The 25936-nt window shown below is 45.0% G+C and overlaps 1 protein-coding gene across 3 annotated transcripts in view; it reads left to right on the forward strand.

Annotated features, from left to right (window-relative positions):
- The first annotated feature begins 5496 nt into the window (after positions 1–5496).
- PTH2R (parathyroid hormone 2 receptor) overlaps positions 5497–25936 on the forward strand; it is a 39761-nt gene continuing 19321 nt past the window's right edge. Inside the window, exons 1-8 of one of the 3 annotated variants that reach the window (XM_081927677.1) lie at positions 5497–6506; positions 12415–12520; positions 14857–14967; positions 15059–15180; positions 16128–16225; positions 17164–17350; positions 19679–19832; positions 25167–25227. In XM_081927677.1, coding sequence (XP_081783803.1) covers positions 6441–6506; positions 12415–12520; positions 14857–14967; positions 15059–15180; positions 16128–16225; positions 17164–17350; positions 19679–19832; positions 25167–25227 — 905 coding nt within the window. In that variant the 5' untranslated portion in view covers positions 5497–6440. The remainder of the gene's footprint in view (positions 6507–12414; positions 12521–14856; positions 14968–15058; positions 15181–16127; positions 16226–17163; positions 17351–19678; positions 19833–25166; positions 25228–25936) is intronic. The other 2 variants (XM_081927678.1, XM_081927679.1) reach the window with 2 other exon arrangements.

Below are 25936 nucleotides of genomic sequence, written 5' to 3' on the forward strand. Positions count from 1 at the left end.
GTAATAAAAACACATGTCAAAATCTTTCTGAGAATCTAGCCTTAAGGGCTTTCCTGACACAAAGTTAATTTTAACTAATGAAATGATGCATTAAGCCAACCTTCTCCAGTCTGGTGGTAATTGTATTCCAAAACATCTGGAGAGGCCACCAGGTGGGTGAATCCTATGTTAGGCACTAGTATACAGACATCAAATCTATTTTTCTCTAGTATCTATGACAAAAGCAAAGGACATTTGAATGTCACAATCTGTTGCCACCAGCGCTGCCATTTCACACTCTTGTTCTGGCAATCCTTTGTCCCAATTTTTCTCCGAAGTCTCTGTGTCCTCTTTAATTCCACTTCCCATTTCATCCTTCTCTGGTCCACTTTCAAAATTCACCATTTCATCTGTCTGAGCTCTTTTATTTGCTCATCAAACTTTTGCTGAAGGATGCCCACAGTCGATGGAACGTCCCAACGATGTATTTGCCATACCAAACGCTCTTGGACCTACTAACAATTCACTCTCTGCCTTAAGATGGACTCCGGTGAACAAAGCAAGGGATGTTTGAAGAACTCCACTGCAGATGTCTGCAAAGGCACTACGTCAACCATTATATTTTATACTGTTTTTATTAATTTCTGTGTTCAAATGTGTAAACATATTTTGGAAATGTCTATATGCATTTTTTTTAATGTAAATGTTCATGCATCTGTATGGATTGTTTATGCCACCACCTCATCTTCTGGACAGAAGCCACCACTGAGCTTTAGGACTTGACATTCGATGTTGCCATAGCTGCATGCTTTTCACCAATGTGCAAATGTCGAAGTGCCAGGTAATTCTGAGCCATGATTTCCAGAAAAAAGCTGTACTTTGATGCTGGACGTTTGATACTTGGAGCCATTCACATGTCTGCAAACTAGCATATTGACTATATAAGCAGATTCTTTCTAATTTACTTTTCTTTGGTGTGCACTAAAAACCCTAACCATTACAGTGGACGTTTGGGTTGCAAATGCGCAGAAGTGGGTTTGCCGCATGCGCAAAAGTGCTTGCGCGCATGCACGAGAGCGTTCTACAGCACCGCATGCATGCATGCACAGAACAAGCGAAGATTTCAGGATACGGTTGGGCATGTGGAACGGATCCCGTTCATAGCCGGAGGTACCACTGTATACAGTGGTGCCTCGCAAGACGAAATTAATTCGTTCCGCAAGTCTCTTCGTCTTGCGAGTTTTTCGTCTTGCGATGCACGGTTTTCCATAGGAATGCATTGAAAATCAATTAATGCGTTCCTATGGAAACCGCCTTCCCCCGACCTCTTCTGGCGGGCGGCATTTTAAAATCGCCCGGGACAGCAGAGGACTTCTCGCGGGGGGAGGCTTTCCCGCCCCGCCGCCGGGCTTCGGGACATCGTTCCGATGCCGGGCGGCGGGGGGAGGCTTCAAAAGCCGTTCGAGGGCTTTTAAATCGCCCCGGACAGTCCCGGGGCGATTTAAAAGCCCCCGGTTAGGCAGGCAGGGGGGGCAAAGACTTTTGCCCCCCGCCCGCCTTGGGAAGAGGTCCTGGACCTCTTCCCAAGGCGGGCGGGGGGCAAAAGTCTTTGCCCCCCCTGCCTGCCTTCAAAAGCCGTCCGGGATAGCGGGAAGCGCTTCCCTGCTATCCCGGACTGCTTTTAAAATGCTGGCGGTGGGGAGCAAAGCCTTTCGCCCCCGCCGGCCTTCCTGGACCTCTTCTGAAGTCCGGAGGGGGGGAAAAGGCTTTGCTCCCCACCGCCAGCATTTAAAAAAAGGTCCCCGAGATTTCCCTATGGGCTTTCGTCTTGCGATGCAAGCCCATAGGGAAAATCGTCTAGCGAAGCGTCGCAAAAACCGAAAAACCCTTTCGTCTTGCGGGTTTTTCGTCTTGCGAGGCATTCGTCTTGCGGGGCACCACTGTATTACAAAATCTCAACTTTTCCATTCTGCCCTTAACGTATCTTAAGTCTTAGTGACTGTAATGAAAAATCACGTGTGTGTGTGTGTTTATATAGCATCAACATTGGGAACAAAAAGCCAGTGGGAGTTTTCTTTACAGACAACTGCTGTAGGGTTCCTAAATGTGGATTTTGAAACAATTGTGGGGAACCTTTGATTCTCCAGATGTTGGACCATTAGGTCCAGTCGTGATCGACTCTGGGGTTGCAGCACTCATCTTGCTTTACTGGCCGAGAGAGCCGGCATACAGCTTCCGGGTCATGTGGCCAGCATGACTAAGCCGCTTCTGGCGAACCACAGCAGCGCACGGAAACGCCATTTACCTTCCCGCCGGAGTGGTACCTATTTATCTACTTGCACTTTGATGTGCTTTTGAACTGCTAGGTGGGCAGGAGCAGGGACCAAGCAACGGGAGCAATGGGGATTCGAACCCTGACCTTCTGATAGGCAAGTCCTAGGCTCTGTGGTTTAACTCACAGCGCCACCCACGTCCCTAGCAATATGCTTGAGGGTGACCTTTATTTTCACTTGAATTAGGAAGGTTTCCGGTAGCAGAATGTGCAGATATATGTATTCTAAAGCCTCTGATGTCGCTTGATCTCATATACCATTTTCACTCCAAAGTCAAAATCAGAGCCTGTCACAGACACCTTTGAAGTTTGAAGAGACTTTTGCATTAAACATTCATCTTTTGCATTAATAAGGAGTCAACCTTCTGTTGGAATGTATGCCACTAATTAGGTGACTCTATAATGATCTTTCCATCTTAAGAGGTTGGCTTGCAGTTGAAGCAGGGATATAATTTTACCTTGAGGTAGGAGAAGATAAAGAGCCTTGCAGGATCAGGTGAAAGGCTTATCTAGTCTGGCATTGTTTCCCACTGTGGTCCAAAAGATGCCTCTAGGAAACTGGGGGCTAGGCAATATCACTCTCCCTGCTTCTACTTCCTGGCAGCAGGTATTCAGAGGCCCACGGTCTCCCTCTGTGATAACCATCATGCCTAGAAGCCATTGAGAGTCTTATTCTCCATGGATTTGTCTAATCTCCTTCTGAAGTAATATGGCAGCCATCTTTGTGGTCACAAATTTCATCTTAACTGTGTTGTGTGGAGATGTACTGCACTTCCTGTCCTGGATCTCCCAAAAATCCATCTTTATTGGATGACTCCAGGGGACATTATGAGGGGAGAAAAACTTATCAGCTCTCCTTTTTCCAGACCATACATAATTTAAGACTCTATGATGCCCTTCCCTGCTTTTTTCCCAAACTAAGAAGTTCTCTCTTTTTTTGGAAATATTTTTATTTTTTTTACAAACAAAAAGTTATAACAATACCAAATATATAACCTTATATTGAGATTTCTCTGAATCTCCCAACTTCCTGGTCCTTCCCTCCATGAGTTCAATTGTCAACATCTTCATCTGCATATTATTTCACAATCCATGTATTGTATCCCTTCATATTAACCACAGTGTTGGTTACGTTACAAGTGTTATTTAAATCCTGCTAATGCTTTTATGTGCTTGCAGTGGTCTCGTAGTTCAATTTTAAATATTTTCCCATTCTTAAAGTTTTTGTTGTCTTGGTTTCCTGAGTTTTGCCATTTTGGCGGACTCCCAACAGCTTAATTTGCCATTCCTCTCTGACAGGGACTTTGTCTTCTTTACATCTTTGGGCTAATAACATCCATGCGGCTGTTGTCACGTACACGAGTCTTTTCTGTTCCTTTGGTATATCGGTACCTATAATTCCTAATAATAAACCTTCTGGTGTTGTTTATTATATATCATTTCCCAGAATACATTATTATTATTATTATTATTATTATTATTATTATTATTATTATTATTATTATTACGGCTGGGCCTCCCCAGCCACTCTGGGCGGCTTCCATAGAAACCAAAAATACAGTAAAATATCACACGTTAAAAACTTCCCTGAACAGGGCTGCCTTAAGATGTCTTCTGAATGTCAGGTAGTTGTTTATCACTTTGACATCTGCTGGAAGTGCATTCCACAGGGCGGGCGCCACTACCGAGAAGGCCCTCTGCCTGGTTCCCTGTAGCTTTGCTTCCCGCAATGAGGGAACCGCCAGAAGGCCCTCGGCGCTGGACCTCAGCATCCGGGCAGAACGATGGGGGTGGAGACGCTCCTTTAGGTATACTGGACAAATACTGGTGCAACAGAACACCGACACCAGAGCAGTGCACGGAAACGCTGTTTACCTTCCTGCCGGAGCGGTACCTATTAATCTACTTGCACTTTTTGGCATGCTTTTGAACTGCTAAGTTGGTAGGACCTGGGACTGAGCAACGGGAGTTCACCCCATTGCGGGGATTCAAACTGCCAACCTTTTGATCGGCAAGCCCAAGGCTCAGTGGTTTAGACCACAGCGCCACCCGCGTTCCTTTTTGCTAGGGGTCAAATACCACTGGTACATCATTTCCATATAATTTTCTTTCAGTGTATAACAAGCCATGAATTTTAAGTCAGTTTTCCATAACTTTTCCCAATCTAAAAATTGAATATTATGCCACAGATCTCTCTCACCCAGTGTTTCATTACAGATTTAACTTGTTCATATTTGTATGCCACCAAACTAAAAAGTTTTAAACCCTTTTAAATTTTCCCATAAGGGACTTGTTCCATTTTAGTTGCCATTCTATGCACCTGTTAAAACTCTACCATACCTTCTGGAGGTGCGGCAATACCGTTCCTAGGGTGACTCCAGATTGTAAACTATTTTGCAAGAGGGATTCAAGAGTATACTGGAAGGTTTGCACTTTTGAAGTGGATCAAAGCGTTCTTTCGACCTAGTGCTGAAAGCCCAACATAAAAAAATAAAATTCCTGGACTTTTGGTGGTTTGGAAGGTAATGAAGAAATGCATTGAAATGCATGTGATGGGTGGCAGGAAGACGTGTAAACACCTCACAACCAAATCCGGCTGAATGCTCAGTGTCATATGAACCAGTTAAGCAAGGACTGGACCTAGGCTAACCACCACGTAAGCTCTGTACAAGCCCATCAGGATGAATGCTGGAGAAGCAAGTTGGCTGTAAATTACATTAACATGTAATTTACCCTTTTCACAGGTGCCACATGTTTAAACTGAGCCATCTAGGAAGACTCCAGGATCTCTTTCCTGGTCAGTTAACCACTTCTGACCCCATAACCAGGGCCAGATTTAGGTTTGATGAGGCCCTAAGCAACTGAAGGTAATGGGACCTTCATATGTCCAGCTGTCCTTTGTCAACAACAAATTGTTGCTGTTTTTTTGTGTTGAATATATGCTATATGGTAATTTATGGTCCTGATAGGTATCTAAAGCCATTTGCATATAACAAAATATGTATTTTATCAAAGTAATATTTATTTTATCTTATATTTTGGAAATGTACATCCAGTTTCCCTCCCTTTATTTTTTTTGGGGCCCCCCAGGAGAGTGGGGCCCTAAGCTACAGCTTGTTTAGCTTATAGGTAAATCCGGCACTGCCATAAAACAAAAACAAAATCTCTCTCTCTCTCTCTCTCTCTCTCTCTCTCTCTCTCTCTCTCTCTCTCTCTCTCTCTCACACACACACACACACACACACACACACAAAAACACACACACAGAGAGAAGCTCGGGTTTTCCCCTGCCCCAGTGCGCAGTCATTTTGCGCTTGTTTTGCTCCTGTGCTCCTTTTTCTAGGACTCCTGTGTTGCCCACCCTCCACTCCAGCTTTGCCCGCCTTCGCAGAGACCCACGACCCCATAGTACCCCCCAAAGGGATGGTGGAGAGGCAGCCTTGCCCATGTGATATCCAGCGGGCTCCTTGCAGGGGAGCCTGCGTCTTTACGCGCCTCTCCATGGTGCGCGCTGCCCATTTTATTCCTACCATCCTCTTAGGTCGTATCCCTTGACTTCTACGTTTACTCGGCACTCCTCGGCCAGGGCTTTCCCGATCCCGGACAGGGTCACCTTTCTTATCCCGGAAGGCTGGCTAATTGCTAGCAGAGGAAAACCCGCCGCGGGGGAATCCTAAACCCGGATTTCGCGCCTCCCGTCTAGGAAAGGGGAAAGCCGGAGAGGCAACGCGCGCATCCGCAGCCGCCTCCTGCTTGCCGGACGCGCGTTGCTGTGGCGCTCAGCTCACTTGCGCGCCTCTGTGGGCAGCATCTTGAACGCACCTGTGCGTCTCCCTTGGCTAGGCTTTGGGCAGCAGCAGCAGCAGTATTTTCTTTCGACCGGAGGAGAAAGACTGGAAGGACCCGAAGCCGCCGCAGCCGGAGGGTCTCGTTTCTTTGCTGCGCCGATTCTTCCCCGTAGAAGAAGCCCAGACCTGCTCGTGGGATCGGCCTTGGGAGGGACTAGCAACTTGCCTCCGGGGTTCCCCATCTTAGCCATCGGGTTTCCTGGGCGCTTTCCTTTTATTCGACGTGACTTTTGCTCGGAGCCCGGAAGCGTCTCCAACTTTGCTCTCCGGTGGCGCGCAGGATGCCAGGCTCCTGGGGACTCCTGGCGGTGAGCGGCTGCTTTCTGGCTATGGCTGCATCGGCACAGGTATTATTTTCATTCTTACTATTGCTATTTATTAAATTCCCACACCTCCTGCCATCCGAGGATCACAGGGCGGTCCACAATATAAAAGCACAAAAAGACACACCAAACAAAAAACAACCCCCCGCACCCGACACACCGCTTAAAAGCTTCATTAGCCGAAGGTCTGGGTTTCCCAACTTTGCGCACTTTCCCCCATTACTTGCTCAGTCTTGCCCGGCTGCGGGTGGGAAGAGAGGGAACCGACGGTTTGGGTAGTTCTACCTTCCAGATCCGAGCGAGCTTCGCCGAATTGAGCGTTTACAACTTCCAGCGGGGTCGGGCATTCACTCCAAGCGAATCCTCAAGTTGTGCCACGCGCAAAGCCAGCCTTTGCATTGGAACAGCGCAGGATTCGATCGCGTCCAAGGATGCGGCTGTAGGAAAACGCGATAGGAACTTGCTTAGACCCCTAGCATTAGTTTCATAGAAAATACATCTCTCGATGTTTTACAGTGCGGTTGAATCCTTAAACGGGTCTCGGAATCCTTCCAAATCAGTATTCTGGTTGAAAGTTTGTGGGTTATTTGAAACACCTCCAGGAGGCGCTCACAGCTATGTTGGTTTTCATTACACGGATTTTCAGCCAAGGAATGGGGGACCGAAAAACCCCTTTCAGGCAGCAAAATTTGTAAACTGATGCTGTTGGTAAATAGGATTCTGCTAGTTTGAGCGAGATTCCCTGGGAATCCTCATTTCTGTTGCATCTGTGGCTTGTCCCATTTTGGCCAGATGTTCTTGGTTGCTACTGTCAATCCTCCTCCTCCTCTTCTGAGCCAAGAGTGATTCAGCTCCGGGTTCTGTCGGAAAGGGAGATTGACTTGCTGTTTTGTTGGAATGCTGGCTGGTATTCTGTGCTATACTTTGCCATCTGTTTTTTTTTTTTTTAACCATTAAGTCTAAATCAGTCTTTTCTAGAGGATTGCATGTGCACTCATGGTGAGATTTTCTTTTCCTTTAAAAAGCATTTAAAGAACCATGCAAGATTTAAGATATTCTTGGCTGCTGTTCATGTAAGCAGCTCTATACTGCACTTAGGCTGGATTAGAATTTGGCCCTTTCTGTCCCACCTGTAGCTTGTCTGGCACTGAATTGGATTGTTGGCTTTGAGGCCAGATTGAAGGCAAGATGTCTCCATCTCAGACTCCCGTAGGAGCCTGGATGTTGTGGACTACTCACATGAAACAAATTTTGATGTGTTTTGAAGGCACTGCTCGAAATTATGATACCTGAAAAAGTGAATGTGGGGCAGGCATCTTTTAATAACCGTGTTAAGAAAACAGCTTGTAACCTACAAACGCAGGAATATTCATGGTTGCCAGTGAAAGTTTCCCCTGCCCCGTCCAAGGGCTGTTCCAAGTGTGTGAAGGATAAATCTCATGCCCCATTTGACACTTAGGGGTCCTGCCCAGTTACCAGCATGAATTGCTACCCCCCCTATAGGATCCTTACTGAAATTTGCCGAGGGGGGAGAGAGACCCAGAGTTGCATTTAATGCAGCCATGGGGAACTTGTGTCCCTCCAGATGCTGCTGAACTTGAGTTTCTGTCACCCTTAGCTATTGATGCTGCTGGCTGGGACCGGTGGGAACAATGTCAGGAAGGCCACAGCAGAGGCCAGTTTAGGGGAATGTGACCGGTTAGGTTGCACTGGGTGTGAAGCCTCTGGGATGCCACAACTATTATGTAGAATGGAATAATATAATATAATAATAATAAATTTTATTTATATCCCACCCTCCCCAGCTGAAGCCGGGCTCAGGGCAGCTAACAACAATAAAATAGTGCAACATTCTAAAAACATTTCATTATAAAAATTAATTAAAATCAAATTGATGGCAACCATTGGGCTAGAGTTCTGTGAGGATTGCCAAAGAAGGGGGTCGGACTGTGCCCTGACCAAAGGCCTGGTGGAACAGCTCTGTCTTGCAGGCCCTGCGGAAAGATGTCAAGTCCCGCAGGGCCCTAGTCTCTTCTGACAGAGTGTTCCACCAGATTGGAGCCACAGCTGAAAAAGCCCTGGCTCTAGTTGAGGTCAGCCTAACCTCTCTGTGGCTTGGGACCGTCAGGATGTTTTTATTTGAAGACCGTAAGTTCCTCTGTGGGACATACCAGGAGAGGCAAGAGGCAGGGAGGGGCACCAAATTTTGGCTTCACACAGGGCGCTGCTGAAATTTGGGGCCCCAAGGTCCACCGCTGGCCACTGATCTGCAGTGTTAGAAATTAGCCAGGTGCCTTGTGTGTTTTGCAACTGGCGTGGGTCCAGGAAGTTTGGATGAGCCCTTAGAAACATCCATTTGAAGCAGTATATATCTAGAGTCTAAATGACTAAAGAAAGGAGTCTAAATGGAGTCCCCTCCACACCTCGTAGAACCACAGAATTGTAGAGTCGGAAGGGACCATGAGGTTCATCTAGCTCAACCCCATTGGGGGGGTCCAGCATACTGCAGTCCTCCCTCCTCCACCTCCTAGTATGCGGATCCCATTAGAAGCAGGCCAGAGTGATACATGAGGGGTCTAGACAAAGAGGGGCTCCTGGTCGCCCAGGTGAGGGGTGGTGGTGCCTCTCTTTAAGGGAACTGGGTGGCTGAGTTAGCTTAACTGTATCACACAAGCTGGGAGGTGCCACTAATTTATCATCATGAGAGGCCACTCTGTAGTCTTCCTGGTGGTTATCTTCTTCTTCCAAGTTGCATGAATACAGTAAAACTCACCGGTTGCACATTCCAGAAGTAAAAGGTGTTTTACTCTTATTGTACTTACTTAGCTGATACAGTGGTACCTCTGTTTACATACTTCATCCGTTCTGGAGGTCCGTTCTTAACCTGAAACTGTTCTTAACCTGAAGCACCACTTTAGCTAATGGGGCCTCCCGTTCAGTGGCGTAGCGTAGGTTGTCAGCACCCGGGGCAAGGCAAGTAATTTGCACCCCCTAACCCGGGACAAGGCAAATAATTTGCGCCCCCTAACCCCTAACCTGCCACCGCTGCCAGCTTCTTCTTGCTGCTGCCTGGTCTGGTCTGGTGTGGTTCTCTCCCGCGCTCAGCGCTGCGCTGGGTGGCCGCTGCACTGTCCCTTCCCCAGATAGTCCCCCGCTCTCTCTCCGCACCGCACGCCTGGCACCCACCCCCTCCACACTGGGCGGCGACCCGGCGGCTCGGATCGGATTCGCACAGCCAGCACTGCAGTGAGAGAGAGTGAGTGAGCCAGGTAGGGGCAGAGAGCTGCGAGTGCAAGCGTGCCCTCCCCCAGATGTTGCGCCCGGTGCGGCCGGCCCCCTGCACCCCCCCGCTACGCCACTGCTCCCGCTGCTGCTGCACCGCTGCTGCGCGATTTCTGTTCTCATCCTGAAGCAATGTTCTTAACCCAAGGTAATATTTCTGGGTTGGCGGAGTCTGTAACCTGAAGCGTATTTAACCCGAGGTACCTCTGTAAATGGGTGCTTTTTCCCCATTAGTGAGTTGATGCTTGAGGGGAATGGAGAGTTCTAATCTAGGTTAGTGATGGAGCGTGAAACCAAGGTAGTTATTTTAGATTGCTGTATTTTTCGCTCTATAAGACGCACCAGACCACAAGACGCACCCAGTTTTTGGAGGAGGAAAACAAGAAAAAAAATATTCTGAATCTCAGAAGCCAGAACAGCAAGAGGGATTGCTGTGCAGTGAAAGCAGCAATCCCTCTTTTCTGGCTTCTGGGATAGCTGTGCAGCCTGCATTCGCTCCATAAGACGCACACACATTTCCCATTACTTTTTAGGAGGGAAAAAGTGAGTCTTATAGAGCAAAAAATACGGTAATTCACATTGGACAAAGGCTACATTTTTTGTATGCAGCTAACAACACCCAAACACTCCAGTCAGCTCCCCACCCCTTGATATTTTATTAGCAGAGGCCCTGCAGTGACTGTGGCTGAACTCACAACCCCTATGCATGTAAATATCTCGCTATCTCTGTGGCATTATTTAAATTGCTTTGTGACAGGTGCTATAAATCAAGAGAATTTCATAGGAACATGAGTCTGTTCTGGGCCGTTTTTCCTCCTCTGCCTTATCTTGCTGCCTGCAAGTATTTAACATATGCCTTGGCAGCCTTTGCTTAATACAGTATTGATTTTTGCCAGTGTTGGAGTCAGAGGACAGCTCTGTTGGCCTGGGCAGATCTGCACTGCTAATTGTGCTTTTCAGCTAGCAGCTCCAGGCTGGCAAGCAGGGGGTCAAGCAGTTTGTTTTCCCTGGGACTTAAGAAACCAGGAAGCCTGACTCCATTAAGAGACTTTCTCCAACAAATACTTTAGAAGCATTGTTTATATTAAGAGGGCCCCTGCAGAGTTTGTGGGCAGTCCAACCATGACCTGTAAATTCAGGAAGGGAAACAGTTGCCCAAACCTTTGAATAATTACAATCTGGCAGTCGGCTGACTCATCCATCCCCAATGAGGATGAAGCCTAAACCTAGAATAGAAAGCCGTGTGTGTGTGTGTGTGATGTGGAAACATGATCTCACGGGCAGTTTGGGAGGAAGGTCTTGTGTTTTCTGCTTGCTGTCAGAAGAAAACTGCCCTTTCCATAATGAGATTGATAATGGTATATTGCCTGTGAAAGTCTTCAAAGGCTAAGCTGTCCATAACCAAAATGAAAGGCTGGTGGGAATGCCATTTTTACATTCAAAAGCGTCTTCCATCTCCTACTAGTGTACTAGAGAGCCAGTGTGGTGTAGTGGTTAAGAGCAGTGGACTCGTAATCTGGTGAACTGGGTTTGCGTCTCCGCTCCTCCACATGCAGCTATTGGGTGACCTTGGGCTAGTCACACTTCTCTGAAGTCTCTCAGCCCCACTCACCTCACAGAGTGTTTGTTGTGGGGGAGGAAGGGAAAGGAGATTGTTAGCCACTTTGAGACTCCTTCGGGTAGTGATAAAGTGGGGTATCAAATCCAAACTCTTCTTCTTCTACTAGGATTAGCTCAAAATAAACTGCAATAATAATCTACCACTATCAGGTTTCTTCAAAGTGAAGGGTCTTCTCCTCACTGCTTCAGAAAGCTCAGATCCACCTTGCTGTCCTCATTTATTGCAGTACGTGGAGGGTCAGGCAGGCATCTCTGTTCATTATCCAAAACAAGAAGTCTTTTTTTCGATAAGAATGCTTCCGCTTCTTCCCATTTAGCAATAGTAACATTTGTTTAGCAGTAGCTTAGCAGGGGGCTGGGGGGGGGGTCATGGCCCTGGATACCAAATTCTGAGGGGCACATCCAGGTGCCCCCATGCAGGCGCTGGCTTCCACGAGGATCCCCACCCCTCCCTGGCGAAGGCGGCAGAGCAGCTCAGGCCCACGGTGAGCGGGCATGGGTGGCGGGAAGTCAAATCAAAGTGACCTCCCCGGGGCACAAATCTGGGCAATGTGTATGGATGACAAGACGCCCCCCCCCCGGCCTCGCTGTGTCCCAAGTGGCAGATTAGGGGGACAGTGTAGGGGCACACAGACCTGTAAGAGAGGGAGTTGTCACTGCAGGCCTTTGCCCACTGTAGCAAAATGTGTAGATCTGGCACTGCTCTGATGTTGCAGAACAGAAAGCACAGATTCTTAAGTAACTGGCTCTGCTGGAACAAGCTGAAATGTCTGCCTCTTCATAAATTTGGGAACCGTTACTAGGAAACCTGAGGTGATACAATCAAAGGCAGATCAGGTTATGTAAAGTCCTGGTGTCTTAACCATGGCCAAAGCTCTGGGTATTTATTACTTAAAAATGTGTCAAATACTTCAGAATGAAAGTGCAGTCACTATGAAATATGAAAAATTCAGTTGTTTACCTTCTTTTCTCTCCGAAAAGATGATCCTTCTTCACCAACCTTATTTCTGCCTGGGTTTGTGTTTGACAGGATGATTTCGATGACACCGTTACAATGGAGGACCAGATTTATCGTCTCCTGGAGGCCAAACTTCAATGCGAACTAAATATCACGTCTCTGCTACAGGAAGAAGGAGGTGGCGTTTCTAAATAACTTGTTTTCTTTTCCCGTCCCGTTCCAGACAGCATTTCTAAGGTCTTGTTCACATTCTTGCTTACTCTGCATCCAATGTGGTCCCACTGCTAGTTTCCAAAGCCTCATACACACCATGTTAGCCACAACATGCCTGTCGTTTCTTGAAAAAAACTGCGGTTTGAGGTGCTTCCCTCCAAATCACCTTCAGTCCAATGAAGATAAAAAGAGAGTAAGACGACATTCCTTTTTATTTTATTTTTATTTTTATTTTTATATTATTTTAGAAAATTTTAGCATACAGTATTACAGTGGTACCTCGGGTTAAGTACTTAATTCGTTCCGGAGGTCCGTTCTTAACCTGAAACTGTTCTTAACCTGAAGCACCACTTTAGCTAATAGGGCCTTCTGCTGCTGCCGCGCCGCTAGAGCCCGATTTCTGTTCTTATCCTGAAGCAAAGTTCTTAACCTGAAGCACTACTTCTGGGTTAGCAGAGTCTGTAACCTGAAGCATCTGTAACCCGAGGTACCACTGTATTTGCATTAATCCATAACAAATTCAATATCTTTATAGGGTTTCTTCCGACCCCCGGACTTCCCCCCACTCTTCTCCCTGGTTTCCAATAATTGTCTCTTCTCTTTTCTGTGACTGAATACTTTTATCCAATCTATTAAATCTCCTTTTTCAATACCCTTTATCAGATTACATTACAAGCGCTAATCCAATCCTGCAAACGTTTTTAAATGTTTACAATGCTCCTTCATATATTCTATAAAGTTAATCCATTCATTTCTAAATTTACTGTCCTCTTGGTGTCTAATCTTCCCAGTCAATTTCACCATTTCGGCATAGTTCATCAGTTTCAATATCCAGTCTTCTTTCGATGTGGTTCTTTCTCCTTCCATCCCTGGGCATATAACATTCTTGCCGCTGTCATCGCATACATAAATAGGACCTGAGAGTAAGACTACATTCCTATGCAAACTGGGAGTGAACCCCAATCAGAGTGTAGTTCTGTGTAGACACACACATGACTGCACTGTGAAATAATAATAAATTCCAAACACCAAGATAAAACTACATTTTCAAATTAAAATAAAGAAAATGGAAGACGATAGTTAGCCAAAACAAGCTTTAAGAGCTTTTCCCCTCCCTAAAAGGAAGAAACTCTAAAGCAGATTTAAGGTTGGTTGGGAAAATACCATTATAGCTTCAACTACCATTAGAGTGCAAGAAATAATGATAACAGAAGGAGGAGGAGGAGGAAGGTGTTCAGAGAACGGCGGGCTGGGAGACAGGGACAGAAGAGCAAACAGCAACTTCATTGTGTAACAACTGGGCAAAGACTTGATGAGGAGAAGCTAGAGGAATAGAAGGAAGGAGCGTCAGCTTAACAATTGGAAGAAATGGAAAGAGTGAGAATCAATTGGGGGAAAATGTTTGCCAGAAGAAACAGAGGGAAGCATGAAGAGAGAGAGAGTCTGCAGAATATATATTTTTTTCTTATCTATATCTTGAAACTGTTTTATATTTCTCTTCGCTGAGGCTTTTGTGAACAAAATGCATAACGGCAGTCAATCTGTTCCAGGTCTCTGTTCACTATCCTGAGGCAACGGTGTTGGTTCAGTCCACTGAAAATGTATATCAACTTACTTAATTCCAGGGGAAATAACAATTTTCTGGGGGCAGTATCAACCTAGAAGCATTTGAGACCATTCTTGGAATTTGTGTTCACTCTGACTAATTTGTTTGTTTGTTAATTATTTGAATTTCTTTACCATCCTTCATCCAAGGATCACAAGGAGGTTTACAATATAAAAACACAAAAATACATAACATAGAAACACACAACAACAACTTCCCCAGTTTAAAAGGCCATAGATTGTTTAATTAGCCAAAGTGCTTTTGCCTGGTGCTGAAAAATGTGCAATGAAGGTGCCAGACAAGCCTCCCTGGAGAGACTAGTGGGGAGACACCACAGCAAAGGCCCATTCTTGTGGTGCTGCCTCAGATGATAATTGCAGGATCCAGGGACCAGTTGTTAAATTGTCATAGAACAAAATAAGATGACCCAAAGATATGTGCTGTTGTAACTGCTTGCAATATGAAAAGTTGTTTCTTTGTAAATCTGAGCTGCTTGAAGGTTCACATTGATTCTGACACAAATTGGAGAATATTTTTAGCTTCCGTTTAGGCAGAAAATGCTCTGTTCTTGCCTCATTTGGAGGGAAGTAATTTTGAAAGCATTTAAAAAAACCCCCAGAGGATCACACACTGTGCTCTTCCCTGCTTTTTCTCATGTTCTTCATTTACAGCTTATTTCTGCTTTCTCCCTACAGAAGGCAACTGCTTCCCAGAATGGGATGGTCTGGTCTGCTGGCCCAGGGGGTCTGTGGGGAAAACATTAGCTGTCCCGTGCCCTCCTTATATATATGACTTCAATCACAAAGGTACCAGCGACACGTTTCACGTTGGATTTTATCTTACACAAAACCTAGCTGGGAAGAACCTTCTCATGGGAGCACATCTTCTCTCTTGCAGGCCTGGCTTTCCGACACTGTAGCTCAAATGGAACGTGGGTCTCTGTGCAAAGTTTGAACCGGACATGGTCTAATTATTCAGAATGCTTTGACTTCCTGCAAGCAGAAAACAGCCCAGGAAAGGTACATGCAAAGGAACAGAGTTGAAAAGCTGTGGGTGCTCGAGGGTGTTTTAGTGCTGAGAGTGTTGGGGAACCTAACTGCCTTTTATTACTAATTAATCCATAATTTTAAGAGATGTGGGTGGCACTGTGGGTTAAACCACAGAGTGTAGACCTTGCCAATCAGAAGGTGGCGGTTCTAATCCCCACGACGGGGTGAGCTCCCGTTGCTCGGTCCCAGCTTCTGCCAACCTAGCAGTTCGAAAGCACATCAAAGTACAAGTAGATAAATAGGTACCGCTCCAGCGGAAAGGTAAACGGCGTTTCCGTGCGCTGCTCTGGTTCACCAGAAGTGGCTTAGTCATGCTGGCCACATGACCCGGGAAAACTGTCTGCGGACAAACGTCGGCTCCCTCGGCCAGTAAAGCGAAATGAGCGCTGCAAACCCAGAGTCACCCGTGACTGGATCTAACGGTCAGGGGTCCCTGTAATCCATAAATTAGAGGGTAGGAAGAGCTCAGTCTATTTTAGTCTTAATTCTAGCAATTAGATTGCACTATAAGAAGAGTACATCTTGATAACGATTAAATATTGTAAACTGTGCCAGAAACTACCATGACTTGAGAAACGTCACCTTTCAGTCGTTCTCCAGGACATGGCAAATCTCCAACACCACCGTGAGGGCGGGGGCACTCAGAAGAAATGTTGGTCACCCCAAAACAATGCATAAAAATTGTTTAGCATCATACAACAGCCGTACGGATTGGAGCATACCTTCCCAGAATGGGTAACACAATGGGGTTGCAGGTACAACCCTGGCTTTACCTCCATGCAGAATAGGATTGTGTTGGTCTGTAAATGACAACAGTTGAGCTCCAGACTGGATTCACTTAAAGGACATATCTTAGAACTGCTCAATTGTGCGCTGAAGGAGAAAATAAATCCTGGAACATCTTCTGTTTCTTCCAGAGGGAATTCTTTGAACGCCTCTATGTCATGTACACCGTTGGGTACTCCATCTCCTTCTGCTCTCTGGCTGTGGCGATCTTCATCATGGGCTACTTCAGGCGAGTAATTCACACCTCTAGAATCTGTCCATCCTCTCTTAAACCTTTTAGCCAGTCCTGAGATGACATAATGTCTGCAATTCCTACGATGACTACCCCTCCCTTGCCACACACATTCTTTCCCTCACAATGGCAAGTGGATAAATTTAATTGCAGTATAAAATGGAGTGGCTGTCATGGGCTGAACACCTGAATCCAGTCAATATCACTGGGGAAACTGAACATTGTACACAATTGTGAGTAACAAAGCCCAGGACTTTATATATGTATTACATTAAAAAGCTGCCCCAGCAGGCTGAGATTTGAGCCAAGAAGGGGCATGGAGAAAAATGGTTAATTTTTTCCCTGCTGGCTGCATCTATATTTATGATGGCAGATACACATCTAGAATCCCAGTGGGGGAAAGATGCTGGAGGACTTAATTTTGAGCAGAAAAAGAACCGGTGGGGAAAGGATTAAGTAGTTCCCACACACAGCTACTTCTCTGCTGAAAATGTTAGCCTCCCAAGTTCTTTCTCTTTTTTTTCCACTGTTTGAACCCCTTTTCACTCATTTGCATGCATTGTTTAGTTTGCCTCTCTCTTTGTTATGACATTTGAAGGGAACATAATACATTGGAGCTTTGTTTAACATGCAGCGACTCCTCCTTAAGGGCCCACGCTTATATTACAAGCTTATATTACAACTGAAACCATCCTATCGCTGTCACGTTTTAGAATGATTACCTGCGCAATTGGTAGACCATTGTAATCTGCTGTTCAGGCAACATGCCCACCTGATATCTGCCGCCAGTGATGCTCTTGGAACAACTGGAGGTTTCCTTTTCTGACGCGGTAAATCCAAGAGCTTTTCAAGAGTGCAGGACTGGGTCTGATCCAGCAGGGCTCTTTTTGAGTTCTTATGCTCCCTTTAATTAGGTTTCCCCCCCTTGCACACAGGAGACTTCACTGCACCCGGAATTATATACACCTGCATCTGTTTGTCTCTTTCATGCTCAGAGGTACCAGCATATTTATAAAAGACAGAGTAGTTCATGCTCATATCGGAGTCAAAGAGCTTGACTCGCTGCTCATGGGTGACCTGCAAAATATCCTAGCGGCTCCAGCCCCGGACAAGTCCCAATACGTAAGTACTTCTCTCCTCCTCTTGCTAAAGTTCACCCATCGTTACCTAACAGAATCACTGTTCAATATTCTCTCGCGCCCAGTCCACATCTGAGAACACTGACGGCAAAGTGACCCAGCAGGCAGGGACTGTGAGTGAAATTCAGTGTAGTGCTTAGTGGAGCATGCCCAGTGGGACCTTTCCCCTCTCCTTCCCCTGTGGACCCGCTAAACCTGTTCTGGGGATTATCTCCAGAGAAGAATTAGGGCACCCAGGGGGACCTCATTCTGTTACACGAGTGAAACTCATCATATGCATGCAACACCTTTGTTGAGTATCGCCCCTTATGGTTGGTAGCAGGAAGCCATTAATATTTCCCGGGCGTCCAAATCTACTGATTTCAGTGATGGTCCCTGAGCCTTCCTAGTTGCTCAAACTTCAGTGCTGGACTCCTGAAAGAGTTGCCTTTCAGCTGGTTCAGAATGGGCCTAAGACACCCGTCTCCACAGTACATGTCAGCCAGTACATGCTGAAAAAGTAAATATATATAAATACATTCCACACTTGGATCCTGGGTTCCTTTGAGATCCTGGGATAGAAATTCAGTAAATAATACTGAAAAGAATACAGTTGAGTAAAGAATACTGTCATTTGAGCCAATTTATTTGCAGTGTTGCTTCCCAGCTTCAGCAGAACTGTGAAGAAAATATCTTTGGGATAATTGTATAGTTTTCAGTGTGACCAGTCAATACCACTTACTACTACTACTACTACTACTACTACTATTATCCTTAATTAAATTTCACCCAAAGATCACAGGGCAACACTGTGTATATTGTGTTTTAGAATACAGTGGTACCTCGGGTTACAGACGCTTCAGGTTACAGACTCCGCTAACCCAGAAATATTACCTCGGGTTAAGAACTTTGCTTCAGACCATGGGAATTCAGACCCTGGGAAGTCAAAACAAAATTATTACAATTTGGAAGACAATTGGACCTTTTTATTTTTTTATTTTTATTGGATTTGATTGGATGTTTTTATTGGAAAATTAATATACGCTTAAAAAAAAAGAACTTTGCTTCAGGATGAGAACAGAAATCGTGCGGCGGTGGCACGGTGGCAGCGGGAGGCCCCATTAGCTAAAGTGGTGCTGCAGATTAAGAACAGTTTCAGGCGAAGAACGGACCTCCGGAACGAATTAAGTACTTAACCCGAGGTACCACTGTATAAAAACACAAAAACACGTACCATAATAACAAACAAAAACCACCCCCACCCCAGTTTTAAAGGCCTACCACAAATCATGCAGCTGAATTTCCCGCATTTGAGTAAATTGCAGAGATCAGCACACCTGTAGTGCAATGGATGAGCCTCATCCTGGGAAAGCCATCTTTGTGACTGCGGTATCTCCCTGCTAGGTAAATCGTTTATTTTATGTTGGCACTAGGAGACAAGAAAGGCTGATTCTGATACTAGACTGTGAGGGGTCTACTTTAGCTGATTGGAGCACAGAATTGCCGACTAGGAACTAGGAAGTTGGACAAGTGGCCCACCTAGTGCCATGTTTGTCTGCAATGGCTGGCAGTGGTTCTCCAGGACTCCTGGTGAGGGTCTCTCCCATCCCTAATGCCGGAGACTGGATCTGAGATCTTCTGCATGCAGAGTGGATGCTCTACCTCTGAGCTATGGCTCTTTCCTTGAATACCGGAGTGAGCAGCAGAATAGAGAGAGAAGTTCTGATCCATTGAGAGCGTTCAGGGTGGTCCCTCAAAGGTCTTCCACAGGGAGTGTCTAGGAAGCAGCCTGACTATTGGCCCAGCCCTTTCTGCTCACCACCACCAATATGCTGTGTGTATAAAGACACATACGGCATGAACAGAAGCCCTTAATGAGCTGCAGCTTCCTGACGGGTCTGTCTGGGTATGTGAGGAAGCTCGCCTTCAATTCACAGCTTTTGTGTTACTGCACAAACACCGATCGTGGCGCTGGTGGGCAGCACAACGGCTGCAAAAGTGTCGATCAGGTGGAAGAGGCTGCTTTTAGCTGGCAATAATTGTGTGGGTTTTTAAAGCACATAACAGACTCCCGTTATTTTCACAACCATTACACATGACTCACAATTTAATACAGAATTGAAACAATTCTTTGTGTGAGGATGACAAAGAACAGTAAAACTTACTGAACAACGTTAGTTAACATGAGTCATAGCCTTGGCCTTGGCCTTGATGCCAAATTAATAAGGCCACTGAAACTGGAAGACTAGGATAAATATGCAAGTATACTATTACATTTAACTGCTTCCCTGACCACCACAACTGTGCTGCTTTATTTTGAATTGATTGACAGGTCTGGTGCAAGATTACTGTGGTGATGTTTATTTACTTCTTGACGACCAACTACTACTGGATCTTGGTTGAAGGCCTCTATCTGCACAGCTTAATATTTGTGGCTTTCTTTTCGGATACCCAGTACCTGTGGGGTTTCATCTTAACAGGCTGGGGTAAGGTACATTTGTCTCTCATTGAAGCATTGTCTTTCCATTTAAAGCTAGATGGTTGTTGTTGTTAAGTCGTTTAGTCGTGTCTGACTCTTCGTGACCCCATGGACCAGAGCACGCCAGGCGCTCCTGTCTTACACTGCCTCCCGCAGTTCTGTCTATTCTAACATTATCTCTTGGGCAATGCTTTTCTATTTTTTATTTTTTATTCTTTTTGCAAACCACAAAATGAGAAGGGGGTGGTTTACATATTTTTCAGTTTTGTGAGTTAGGTCAATGGCGTAGTGTGGGTTGTCAGCACCCGGGGCAAGGCAAGTAATTTGCACCCCCTAGCCCGTGGATTTGCGCCCCCTAACCGGTGGATTCGCGCCCCCTAACCCTACCCCCCAGATGTTGCGCCCGGTGTGGCCGCCCCCCCTGCACCCCCCACGCTACGCCACTGAGTTAGGTCCAAACTGACAGTGCAATGCTGAGGATGCTTACTGAAGAAGAAGCCCCACTGTGTTCTGCAGAACTTGTTCCTAGGGAAGTGTGCAAGGATTGCAGCCAAAATAAGTTCCGCGTAGGTCCTAGTAAAATTGGTATGGGTGATACCCAGCTTAACGGTTTTGCTAGTGCAAGGATAGCCATCTGTCATGGTTGCTTAAGGAGTTCTAGCTGTGCACTGGAACTCCCCACCTCTCTGTTGGGATGTGTCCAAGGGAAGGGGGGCAATTGGCAGGCCCCCATCTGGCTCCAGCCCACTGGCCGGCAGTCGGGCGAAATCCAGTCCTTGGATCAGCATGTAACTGCGACCCGAGTTTCACAAGCCACCAGAAGCTGGGCACACAAGCCAGCAGAGATAAGAACTCTTCGCAACGGAAGGGCAGAGAGAGGCTGTGTAAAGTGTATTTACAGGCATTTTATTCAGCATCAGGACAAAGGAAAAACATGTCTGCTCTCCTTCGTATCCAAGCAAAAGGGCAAAAGCAAAAGCTATACACAGAAACGGAAGTTCCCAGCAAGCTGTGCTGTGCTGGAGTGTAAACAGGCATGTGACACACAACCGTCATGCCTGTTCCTCTTAAGGTGGAACGGAATATTCTAACACTCTCCTCTCCCTGCACACACCCTAAATTTGTTCTGGGGGAGTTCCCTCAACCCTCCGGAGCAGATTTACAGGACGTGTAGGACTGATGGTGCTATGACTTAAGTCACAATGATTTCAACAGGACTTAAGTGGAACGAACATGCAGTGCAATTGTATACACACTTACTCAGAAGTTCAATAGGATTTTTGTTGTTGTTGTTTAGTCATTTAGTCATGTCCGACTCTTCCTGACCCCATGGACCAGAGCACTCCAGGCACTCCTGTCTTCCACTGCCTCCTGCAGTTTGGTCAAACTCATGCTGGTAGCTTCGAGGACACTGTCCCAACATCTCGTCCTCTGTCGTCCCCTTCTCCTTGTGCCCTCCATCTTTCCCAACATCAGGGTCTTTTCCAGGGAGTCTTCTCTTCTCATGAGGTGGCCAAAGACTTGGAGCTTCAACTTCACGATCTGTCCTTCCAGTGAGCACTCAGGGCTGATTTCCTTCAGAATGGAGAGGTTTGATCTTCTTGCAGTCCGTGGGTCTTTCAAGAGTCTCCTCCAGCACCAGAATTGAAAAGCATAAATTCTTTGGCGATCAGCCTTCTTTATGGTCCAGCTCTCACTTCCATACATCACTAGTGGGAAAACCATAGCTTTAACTATACGGACCTTTGTTGGCAAAGTGATGTCTCTGCTTTTTAAGATGCTGTCTAGGTTTGTCATTGCTTTTCTCCCAAGAAGCAGGCATCTTTTAATTTTGTGACTGCTGTCACCATCTGCAGTGATCATGGAGCCCAAGAAGGTAAAATCTCTCACTACAATAGGATTTACTTCCATGTGATTAGGATTTATTCTAGATACAAATTTATTTCATAAATATTTCACAAAAGAATGTCTCCCAAATGCTAAAACTTCTAATCAGATACTCATTGTACTTAAAAAATAGAGAATAGGAGCAAAACAATATTTATTGTTCCAATGTAACACAAACTTTAGTGAGAAATCTTTGATCTTTTGCACTGCCTTGCCGTCTCAGAGTTGTATATAATTTGTCATTTTTGCTATAATGGCACTACCCAAATCTTTTTTTTAAAAAAGCAACCCAAAAAATAATCAGATGGGAGACTTTATAATTTATCAGGATCCAAATCTGATTTGTGACAAATTGCCCATCTTCCAGCAACTCCCTCTTCCTCATCTCCTGTCCAGGACGACCTTCAGCCTTGCAGAAAGGCTTTAGGGACACAAGTCTCTGCAGGGGAGAGAAGAAACATCCCTTCCCTCCTTGAACTTCCTTGAGTTAACTGTCTTAGGATTCAAGCCCACCTCTGCTGCCGCAACCCTTTGGTCTCTCATTGTGGTGTAAAATCCCTTTTGTGGACTTGCCACTGAAGACAAGAGGCGCACAGGATGGTATGCTGCCTCGCAGAAAAGCACCTAGAGAAGCCTGCCATGTCTAGGAGAACCCTGGACCTTTTCTTCCTTACGTTTAGTTCAGGACCATTCCGTCATGTGAGACCCCGGGTGCTGCCTGAAATGGTTCAGTCCAGACACAGCTTTACCACCATCAAGTGAAAACGAGGAGTCTGTTGGTCTGTAGTTTGCTAGCAGCATCCGTGTCTCACAAAGGTTTGTTTGGCCTCCGTCTGCCTTGTTCGCTCTTCTATCCATGCCTCCACGCATGTCGCAGTTCTCGCTTGTGCTTGAAGTGCTGTCTAGCTAATGAGACACTTGAGGCAGGAGGCAACCCACTCCCTGTCTCTGCTGTGTCAGTGCTGCTGTGTGCAGGCTGGATGTGAGGGAAGTTTCTGTGCGCAACTTAGACCCCGAGTGATTTACGTTAACAAGCTCCCATCAGAACTAATGCTGCTATATTTTGTCAAGATGCAAGGCTAGGAGTTTCAAAAAATGATGTGAAGCAGGGACCATGACTAACTGTAAGTTTTAATTCCTTTGAAAGCGAAATGCCAAATTCACCTGTTTGGGGAGGTGAGGTACAGATAATAATGTGAAACTGGCTTACACGGAATCAGACTGAATCAAAATAGTGTTTGAATCTAGCAGGATAGAGGTTTATTTGATCATCACATTCCTTGCTTCTGACTATTGCCTCTGCTTGATACTTCTGAGAGACTCTGAAACACTAACATAACCTGCAAGTTCCTGTTCGACCAGAAACAATAGATTAATTTCAATTTGCCTGGAGGCAGATTTTCATTAAAGACAAACTTTAAATGCATTTCCCCCTCAAGCTTGGAGCTATTAAAGCCACAAAGTTCTGATTCAAGAGCTAAAAGATGGTAGCTTTTTCACTCTCAAGCTCTCTTTTAAGTCATTTTAATGTCGGCAGAAGATCTTCTTTTAAAATAAACACTGTTATTATTATTATTCTAGGCTGGTTATAAATACCTTACTAGGAAATATGTCCTATTGAAATAAATTGAACTTATTTCCAAGTAGACTACTAGGATCAAACCATGCACCAAACAATGTCCACCAGAACTCATTTAGGTATATTTCATGTGGTCACAAAATCTCATTGGTAGAGTTTAATTTGAAGGAGTTCTGGTTATTATGTTGGGGGAGTTTCAATATTAGCTAATGGAATTATATAATAATAAAATCCTAATATAATAACAATCTTACACATGCCAAAAACAGCCAAAATATGTAGAAAATAATTGCTGTGATGTGTGCGTCCCAAAATAAATAAGCTTTGGACAAACTCACATTTATTTTGGGAATGTTTGAAGATAAAATAATATTGGAAAACCGTTCTGTGGTATATTCTTCAAATTACAGGTTATGAAATTGCTCTGAATTCAGTAGGTGTGTTATTAAATCATCAAGTGCTAAGTGACACTGATTTGGAAGAAGTGATAAATTTATTTAGTAGGCACTAAGGTGACAATTGCTCATTACTGGGGAAAAACCTCTTCCTCCTTCAGTGCCAGAGTGGTTATATACAATAGCTATAATGATGCGCAGGTACATATGTTCTCTGTTCAGAGAGGAGATGCCATGCAAAACAGCATTATTCAGAAATGGACCACGTTGCAGGTTCTTTCAACCGAGTGCTCAAAAAGTGGAAAGAGAAGTACAAGGGGTTTGTTTCAAAGTAGGACATGGTTATATCCCTTAAGTTTAGAGTTACCTGAAAAGGTGAATTCTTCAAGCACTGCAATAAACATGATGATGATGAAGTTGATCATGTTAGGTCACATGCCTTCTTCTCCTTTTTTGATAGCATTATAACTCTTAAAGTAATAATTTTATAGCATTTTTGAATCTGATACGCATCGGGTTTTATTGCCATATTTCTTGGATTTTTATATATTTTTTACAATCTGTTTGATAGAAACACTTTTTGTTAAGTTGTGGGTGAACATGTCAGACGACACAGCGATTCTTTAAACAGCTCTTCTTTATTCAGATGCCAGAACAGAACTAGGCTGAGGAGCTCAGTCAGCCTGCTTATATAGAGCTCCAGAACAATGCAACTGTTGCCATTTTCTAAAACTATCCAATCACTGAACATCACTTTTCGATCCTTCATTTGCATAACTATCTATAGTATCCCCCTGCTGGCCCAGGGTGAGAACTTCAGTACATAACACTTTTCATGTATTTTTATGTTTTGTAAATAAAACATAGGCTCCCCCCCCCCCACAAAAAACCTCTGTATGAAACCTCAATAGCTCTCTCACAGTTCATTAATTCTTAGCGTCACGTAATCCGGAATTTTTTGTTACTCCAAAGTGCGTTGATCAGAATACCCAAAATATCTTAAGTGGGTTGTGAAAGGCCAAAACAGATTTTATAGATCTAATTCAGATAGTATAAAGTAGTGTACTTTAATCCGAATCATTCATCTGCCCTAGAGCAGGTGTCAGGAAGCTGGCTTCTTTAAATAAACCCTAGTTAAAACTGACCATAGTTTAGGGTTTGCATGATGATATAAACTGGTTACCAGTAATTGAAATGTGAACTTAGTGGAAGAGGAGATGGGAAGCAGATGAGCTTCAGGCTAGCTGCAATTTGTCATCAGCACAAATTGAAGGTTTTTTTGCTTGCTGTGGATAGTGACCTTTCAGACATTCTGCTTTGTTCATGGGGAAAGGGCACTGTCTGGGTTTTTTTGTGCCTGCTCTTTCTAAACGCTTCAGTTAATATCCTCTGAGTGAGCAGAAAGGCTTTATAAATTATTCTTTTGTTCCTCAAGGGAAATCTGTTCTAACAGTTGGCAATGAATTTTTCATATTTGTAGGGTTTCCGGCTGTTTTCGTAGTGGCCTGGGGAGTGGTCCGAGCAACCGTGGCAGATGCAAGGTAAGGGAACACTGCCAAGAGAGTTTACTTGAGCTTTCCTTTTTTTTAATCGATGGATGACTGGCACACTGCCATTCAAGTTCTGCATATATTTTGAGTATACACTGACACAGAACCGAAGGTAGCGGTTTGAAGAAAATATATCTGCAGTGCACCCTTCTGAGACTGTTAATAGAAAATATGCTCAAGGTTCCTGTTTAGACCAGGCCTCCCACATTGCCTCCATTTAAAAAAGTTTTAAACAGGCAAGTATTTTGTAATGTTATTTATTTCGTTCAATTTATTCACTGCTTGATTGTAAAAGAGTGTGTGAGAGAGAAAAAACTATTGAAGCGGTTTACGAGAGTGGTTTGGGCAACCCACTGACAAGATAAGTGGCATATAAATGTCAAAATTATTATTATTACATATATGTTCTATTGTAAACTGTCCATATTTGATGTTGGCTCATGTATCAGTGTGAACTACTCTGGAATCATTTGGCAAAGGGTAAAGGGACCCCTGACCATTAGGTCCAGTCGCGGACGACTCTGGTGTTGCGGCGCTCATCTTGCTTTATTGGCTGAGGGAGCCGGCGTACAGCTTCCAGGTCATGTGGCCAGCATGACTAAGTCGCTTCTGGCGAACCAGAGCAGTGCATGGATACGCCGTTTACCTTCCCGCCGTAGCAGTACCTATTTATCTACTTGCACTTTGACGTGCTTTCAAA

This window comes from Podarcis melisellensis (genome assembly GCF_964234715.1).
Source record: "Podarcis melisellensis genome assembly, chromosome: 1".
Taxonomy (NCBI): Eukaryota; Metazoa; Chordata; class Lepidosauria; order Squamata; family Lacertidae; genus Podarcis; species Podarcis melisellensis.